At 36.6% G+C, this 8553-nt stretch overlaps 1 protein-coding gene across 1 annotated transcript; it reads left to right on the top strand.

Annotated features, from left to right (window-relative positions):
• Positions 1 to 2374, top strand: LOC101301762 (protein transport protein SFT2-like). Its single transcript, XM_004294863.1, has 4 exons — positions 1 to 397; positions 1189 to 1456; positions 1559 to 1663; positions 1996 to 2374. Exons 1-4 carry the CDS (start codon positions 192 to 194, stop codon positions 2104 to 2106), a joined length of 690 nt encoding a protein of 229 aa, XP_004294911.1. The 5' UTR covers positions 1 to 191; the 3' UTR covers positions 2107 to 2374.
• Positions 2375 to 8553: the final 6179 nt, after the last annotated feature.

Here is an 8553-nt window from a genome sequence, read left to right as displayed (position 1 = left end):
ATCAGTTCTTGGGTCTAAAATGTATCTGAGGAAACCGTGTAATCTCGAGTAAAAAAAACAATAACCGAAATTTGATTCACTAACCCGAGTCCGATTTACAATAGCGCAAAGTTGAAATCCTTCAGCTTTGTTTCTTCCCTTCTCCTTGTTCAATTTTAAATCCCCAGAGAAAAGGCCTGCTGGGCACCAGAATGCAGAAGATGGCACAGGAATGGTTCTCCGGCGGCAGCAGCGGCGCCGGCGACGACTCGCTGAAGCCGGCGTCTTCTCTCCTAGCCGATTGGAACTCCTACGCCGCTTCCCAATCCGCCGAGGACAGCGCCTCCTTGGGCCTCGGCTTCGATCTCGAATCTGCGGTCCGCTCCGCAAACGACACCGTTTCGGGGACTTTCAGCGTGTATGTAGATATCTCTGATCTCACACTCAATTCAAGTCTGCAATTTTTAGTTAAAATTTGAGACACTTTGCTACTGAGATTTGATATTAAGTGAAATCGATTCTAGATTTGCTATGATTTTGTGTATCCAGTATATGTTGATGAATCTGAAATCGAAGATCAATACTGTGAGAGAAGCTACTTGATCTGGTTACCGAATGCTAGGGAACTGTAGTATTTGGTTGTAGGATGAAGGTTTTCGAGTGAAAATGTGGAAAGTTAGCTGATCTTGGGGGAGATTAAGAATGCTGACTTTATAGACTGAGAAATTGTGTAGGTTGTTCCGTAGAGGATTTGAATTTAGTACTCTGGAGGTCAGTAAGCTGAAGGCTTTAAGGCCAACCTTGACTTCTTAATGCGCAGTTTCGTAAGTAGAACTAAAACATAAGACTTTAGGCGCCACTGCTTCCACAGCAGGAGCTGCGTTCCTTTAGTCTTTTCAACAGTACTAGAATCTTAAGTCGCGGTCATGAGGCAAGGTCCCTTCATCGAAGCCAGAAAGATTCTCAAATATCGTCTCTTGTTAAATTTTAATGACATATCAATGGTGAAAGACTAGTTTGGTAAATAGGATATTAGATGTCATAGAGTTCAATTCCCGTTCCCAACTCATGACCAATATGAGCTTGAAGTTTCCTTTTCAAACCAGAGTCTCGTATTTATTTTTGTTTTGTATCATTATTTATCTCAGAATTGATCCATTTTGTTGTTTGCATGTAATCCTTATTTGATGTTTGTTGATACGTGTTTAGGGTTTCCAAAGGAGTGAGAGATATACCTGGGAACCTCCAGTCTGCCACTAGTAGTGTTCCTTCAGGAAAAGCTCTCATGTATTTTGGGTTGTTTCTAGCAACTGGGGTGTTCTTTGTTTTTATCGCATTTACCATGTTCCTTCCGGTTATGGTATTGATGCCACAGAAGTTTGCTATCTGCTTTACACTTGGGTGTGCCTTTATTATTGGATCCTTCTTCGCACTCAAAGGTCCACAGAATCAGTTTGCTCACATGTCTTCAAAAGAGGTATCTGTACCATATTTACTTATATGGTTTTGTAACATGTGTCCCTGCTAATGTACATGCTATATGCTTCATTGTTTTTCTAACTTTCCATTACTTATGCAGAGACTTCCTTTCACACTTGGATTTTTGGGCAGTATGGTTGGTACCATATATGTCTCGATGGTGCTTCACAGCTACATTCTCTCTGTGTTCTTCTCTGTATTACAGGTATCTCTCTCTCTCTCTCTCTCCCTCCCCCCCCCCCCACCCCCCACAAACAACACACACACAATTATTCTTATTCTTATAGTTCTGTTTTAAGGCTTTAGTTGCTGATCGTTCTTTTTTAGATCCTCTTTCCTGTAGTTGTGTAGTCCTTCTGTGCTTCCCATTTTTTGTTGTTTGAAGTAGATCTAATATGGATATAGTTGTCTCCTGAAACTATTTTATTACCCTGGTTGGTATAGTGATAAAAAAAAATATATAAGACATACATAATATCTTATTATAGTTAAATCCCCAATCAGACTTTGACACTTGTGCGCAAATGATATTACCAGGTTCTGGCACTTGCATACTATGCTGTTTCATACTTTCCTGGTGGATCAGCCGGTTTGAAGTTCCTATCTTCCGCCCTTACATCCTCAGTAATGAAATGTTTTGGGAGGTGACATTGACCTCTTTTGCTTCTATGATTGTTCCCCTGTATATTTCTTACCTAAGATTTTTTGTAAGTGTAGTTGAAACTTTGGGTGCCATGAGACAGAGTTCTAATTTGAAACCCTTAAGATATGAGTTATTTTCATCGGAAATTGATAGTGCGCCTTCATTAGTAAAAAAAGAGAGTTAATGTTGTGAATCAATTGGCTATAAACAGGTTCAGTATCTCTACTTATTCTGTTATTACTAGTCAATAGTCATCTTTTATTTTTCTATTTTATGGGTTGGGACACTACATTCTTCTACTGTTTTATTAGTCTCCTATCTTCCCCTTCAACATGAGGTGACTGAAATGATGTCTCTGCAAGGCATGATAGATACGACTCTATTTTGTATCATATTGCATAGGTAGTGGTGAGAATAATGAGAATGAAAAACCAAGATGATGTCATTATGACTAGGTTTTGGAGTGGTAGTATGGTTGTTTTTGTCAATGTTGAAATTCTGATAGTTGTGATCGTTTATCTTTTCATGGGAGCTTATATATTATAGGTGTAGCTTTAAGTATATGTGAGGTTGAGATCTTCAAATGTTTCACACAAAAGTATTTTCTATGTGTAGGTTATTTGGTTTTGATTTCTGAGTACTAATGCACCACTTTTAAGTTTGTGAGGATAAATAGATCTGCTAGTATTTCATTTCAGTTGTCTTAACTTACAACTCCAAATTTGCAATTTGAAGTATGACAGTAGCAAAGAAGCCCCTAGTATACGCCTAGTTACAAAAATTGAATCAGAGATATTTGTGCTAGAAGACCAAATTAGGATAGGATACAAAGGGGGCTGTGATATTGAAAGCAGATTTAGACATTTGATTCTGTGCTAATGTGACAATACTACCATATGATTGTTGGAAAGCTTTGTTGCTGCAAGTTGTTCATTATCTTGAAGTGAGACTAGTCCTGTAGCCGCTTAATACTACATTCCGGGCTACTATTGTGAGTCGTAAGCCATTCTGCATTATTATCATCCACCATAGAACCAAACCCTCCCTTTTTCTATGCACTTGTCTTCAATCTTGATTAGTTTCTTGTAGTTTATGGATCACATAAATTGAAACCACATGATGCTGGACCATGCCTTGTTCCACATTAGATTACCAAAACAAGATAGGGTTAGGTTGGAATTGCAGCTCAAGTGCACAACACTGAGTTTTTTCTTCTTGGGTTTTTCTCATTCTCTGAAACACTACAGCTAAGAAACACATCAATGAAGGAAATCTTTTGCTGAAATGACAATCCTATGTCCTCTTGTTCGGAGCAAAACCAATGGATTATTAATCTGGCAGCATTATGGTGTATAATTGAAGATGCAAGCAGTTTTAAATCCACCTTTTTCATTTGTCGAGTGACATCCTAACGCCGGCAACCCTACAGTTTCATTTCTCCTTTTGGTTTTACAGTTTCTATGTTTGCCATGAATGATGGAAATCGGACATGACACCTCGAGTGTAAGAATCAAGAGTTTGAAAATTAATCCGGCCGGCCGTTCGAAGTTCTGGAATCGTATTTGCATAAAGATCTTGCCACTCAGGAAGTCTCCACCCACGAATTAGTAGGAGCTTTCCAGAGATTTCATCATTGGTAGTGTTTTTTTTTCGATACGAAAAACAAAGTTACAAACAAAAACTCCCATTACAATCTACATTCAAAAGATCAAATTGTAGAGCTGAGGCAGCTTCTTTAAGAACGGTATTAGACCGAATCATAGCTAGTGAGTTGAGACTTACCTTCTGTGATTAGGAGTGACTAATCTTACCAAATTATCAACAACTGGTTTGTGTTCTAAAGATATAAAAGCACAAAGCCTTTGGTCCTTGGCACACACATTTTGACTAATAAGGCCTTAAGTGCGATTTAGATTGTAACACACGTAGTGCTTTAAGAGAAAGGAACGAGTTTAGTCCTCTACCTCACACCAAATGCCAATCAATCTTTATTGTAATGAGCCTAATGACAATCCTCAAGTGATACAAAATGGTTTGAAAGCTACTGTTGTTCAAACTTCAAACAACAACATCCAGAAATCAAGGAAAGATGAGGACAACAAATTGTAGCTAGTAGACAAGGATTTTGGCCTTTTAATGGAGCTTATGCAAGAGAATGCAATTCTATATGTTAAGGCTGTGTTTTTGTGTTGGAATTATTGTTAAAGGTTAGGGCCATCTTCTCCACTAAGTAAAACAAAGTGAGATGGGTTCAAAGATTAATTGGCATAATCAGAAATAAACTAAGCAGAAACCAAAAGCCAAAGTAGTGTTCAAATGGGTAAGTGAGAGGCCAGTTTCTGTAGTCTAAGCCGGCTACTAGAAAATGGATTATCTTAATCAAAAGTGAACTAAAGATGCTTAGAATGCTTCATTGAATCACTACTATTAGTGTTAAAAGACGCAAATAGCTACCCAATTCCAATTAATTTGACCGTGGGAAGCTAAAGTTCTGTAGGCCAAGTAGGAAAGGTAACAAAAGATTAGGACATGAACTTCATTGATCCAACTCATATTATGTATATGATAAACCATAAAGAAGTCTGTTAGTTATTATTTCTTTAGATTAATAGAAGAATAATCGAAATAATCAAATTACTGATTTGGTGAGTGTGTTACAAACTTGCTGGTGTAACTGAAATGGTTTGTCATTTCACACCCAATTGGAAAAGAAAAACAATAGTACACACCTACGCGGAGCTTTTGTGTCGACGAGCTAGTCTACTGCATCGATCAACATCACAATAAGATACTGCAACCCTTCCAAAGTTCTTGTTTTGGACGGTGAAAGGACCCTGTGGATCTCTTAGTCGATGAGATCACAAATATAGGCAAGTGACAGATGACATTGTTGGATCCATCATGGTCTATCATTATTATTCATCAAGTATTTTTTATTTCCAGATCATTAGAACTCAAAAGCTCTAGGGTTCATATCCATTTTTCCAACTCCATTGCACGTGTGCCATGACAAAGCAGACTCTATCAGTCTTTCAGCTCCTTTCCTCCCTTCTAGCTATTCTCGATCGCCCTGAAAATACATCAAATTCTATAAACTATATACAAAGCTAAAGCCACCCTTCTTCCACACACACACACACTCTCTCTCTCTCTCTCTCTCTCTCTCTACATGTGCAGGTCTCATGCCAGAAACCAGAGGTAGCTGATGGACAAAACCCTAATAATAAAATAGGGTTTGCACCAAGTGAGGATTGTAACATGGCACTACTTGAATAACCAGAAAGCATGATGTTCTATATAAGAAAAACCAAACAAACTCCATCAAGTCTTGTCATGTGCACAATACATGCCATTGACAAAGATCAGATTCGTATATAAGTTTTCTGGGTATCTATGAATATGGGATATAATGTTACCCAATATTAATATATAGGATCATGTGATGGGATCTGAAATATATAAAAGAGAATGTGATTTAGATCCAAATCACGCACTGCCTTTGCATTTTCATAAGTTAGTGCATGCAGCTGGTTAATAATTGAGATGAACAAGTAGTTACAGACAAATCTGCTTTATAAACAAATTGTTAGATTAATATTTGATTGTGTCAACAATGAAATAATGAAAGCACCGTGAATTTCAATATTAGACTACCCATTATTGCTAAGTAGTGAAAAAGTGATCATATGATCCACTTCCATTCGTGCATAACAAAATTTTATACAGAAAATCCTTTATAAATTTCTAGCTAGGACAAGAAGCCTTTGCTAGCTTGCTTTTCACAAAGAAATTTTAGAAAAGAGAAAAGTGGTGTTGCCCATGAAGAGTATATCTACCCTTATATCTAGTGATCTTGTTTGTATCCGTTCTTTAGGTCATTAGGTGTATGTGTCCCCATATTGTTTATTAGCTTCCCTTATGTGATATAGTTATATCCCTTTTGGACATATTTCTTAGAAATTATTTGGTGAAAATGATACTCAATTGTCGAAGTGTATTAGTCTGAGTCAAGATTGTCATATTTTCTATTTTGTTTTAATTGTGAATTGTCTAAGATATAAATTCTAACTATATGTGTCTTCATGTGTTTTCCGGGAGACATGAGAAGAATAATAAATTGAATTGTATCGAATACACATAACACTTTTATTTTTACAAATATCTATTTTGTATAATACTTCTCTCCATCGTACTCCCATACCAAATACACAGCTAATGACTGAATGAGTGATACATAAAGGGAGAGGCTGTGAAAGTTTCCCATCTTCATACAAATGAAGCACATTTGGGTCCCCATATATATCATAAATGATATGTTTTCATGTAATGTATGCATGGTGTACAAAAATTTAGAGAAAATCAATCACAATTATATACAGATGGAATTGTGTGGGAAAGGATGTTTAAGCAAATCAAGGTTCACATCAGAGTAGATATTCATGATTCATGAACAGATGAGAAGAAGATATATGTTCTCTTAAGCTGTCCAAACCTGAAAGGGGGCCGGGTCTATATCAGTTCCAATTATTGTTCACTGAAACTTTTAACTGTAAATATTGTTATATCTGTTAATTAATGGATATATACTCTATTCAAAATCACAGTTCTTGTCTAAGAACAAGAGAACTTACCTGGCTACAGTGACAAAAGCTTAAATTAAACTTGTTTGCTGGTATATATATGGGATTTATCTGCAACCTGCTGCTCATATATCAGTAACATTATCCTTAAAAAGCACATCTTCACACAATTAGTGGTTTAATTTGTACTACTGGGTAGGCACTATCAAACTAGTAGAACTAATTTATGCAGATCAAAATAGAAACAAAAGAAGCATATATAATTATATATTACCACCACACAATCCCAAGAAACAAACATGTAAAAACCAACTTAGTTTTAATAAGCTCCAAATGATTCCCGTGATCACTTTTGATTAATGATGCTGATGCCATCGATCAATATCATAAACAACTTGATCTCTTTGTGTTTCATAGGTGATTTGGTTTTGATTTGTGATTAGTACTAATAATAATTAACTAGTCTTCAGTGGTGTGACTTTGTTCCTTCCAAACAAGGCCAGCATTCCTTCTTTGTTTTCTTTTAATCTTTACAGCAAAGACCATCCGACAGCATGACCAGATTTGCAGTAATTAAACTAAAAAAACCAGTTTTTCACATATTCCTCACTTCCATGTGCACTTCACTACTCCACTAGATTCCAGTCATTCCACATATATTTCTTCCATACATAAACTCAAACGGATCACCATCCTTCAAAAAACTACTATATATATAGATGCCAGTCTGCCTCGACAGATTAACCCATTCATGATCCCAGAAATTTTCAAGTAAATTTCGATTAAATAATAGAAATAGATTAGTATGATATTCATTGTTTGTGAATTTCCGAATAACTAAAGGCTTTTGTAATGAAATATGGCCGTCCCGAGGAAAGATGTACGCATCAAATACGTTGTTCGCTCATTTCTTTAATAACGGAAGCATTTATGACGCATGAAATGATTGTCTGCGGATAAGAGAATTCCCTTTGCTTTTACTTTGGTAATGAGGAGAGATGGACGCTTCAAATACATTGTTGGCTCATTTCTTAATAGGTGAACACATATTGTCAGATACGAATTTCCTTTGCTTTTACTTTGGTAATTCTTAGTTAACCAGAACCCATCAACCCATATTTTTTCAATGTTTGGATGACCAAATTCCAGATCTTCTGTTAGATGAGGTTAAGGGTGTGTTCCTCATTTGAGTAGGAACATGGATTGGTACTTACCTACAATCACCACAAACTTGCTACAAGCAGCTGCTAAGAAAGCTGTGGCCACAAAGATTGAAGGACCACATTTGCGGTTTGGGGCCTTTCCCTATTTAAGAAGATGTTGTCATCTTGATTAACACACATTCCACAGCTTAACAACATTCAATGATTAGCTCTGTCTTGTTGGTTTGATCTCTAAGCTATCACTCTCTGCTGATCCCCAAAGGGATAAGGGGTTTTACTCTTTAACCAAGTTAAACTTTTATTGTCAAAATGACCTATGCAAAAGGAAATGTTCTTTTATGACAGAAGGAATGTGATTTCTGGGTATTCCACAAGGTAAAAAGGAGAAAAAGAAAGTGACTTCAGTGACTTGCTTACACAAAATACCAAAGAGAAGTCCATCTCTAGAGAGAAAAACCAAAACCTTTCTGCCCATCAATTACTTAACTCAGAATGAACAAAGAGTCCCATATAAGAAAACCCACTTTGATAAATAAAACCAAAAACCCCATCTGCATCATCATCTCCCCCAATTAACAAGTATACCCGATTACAATATTAATTAAAAGGATAAAGAAGTTGCTCTATTGGATCCAGATCTTCTGCTTTTCTTCTATAAACAAAACATGGGGTTCCTCCCTCTACAATCCCAAAACAGATCAACTGTTCT

Source organism: Fragaria vesca, linkage group LG3 (assembly GCF_000184155.1).
Source record: "Fragaria vesca subsp. vesca linkage group LG3, FraVesHawaii_1.0, whole genome shotgun sequence".
Taxonomy (NCBI): domain Eukaryota; kingdom Viridiplantae; phylum Streptophyta; class Magnoliopsida; order Rosales; family Rosaceae; genus Fragaria; species Fragaria vesca.
The sequence above is the reverse complement of the archived record's forward strand: the minus strand, read 5'-3'. Positions and strand labels throughout refer to the sequence as shown.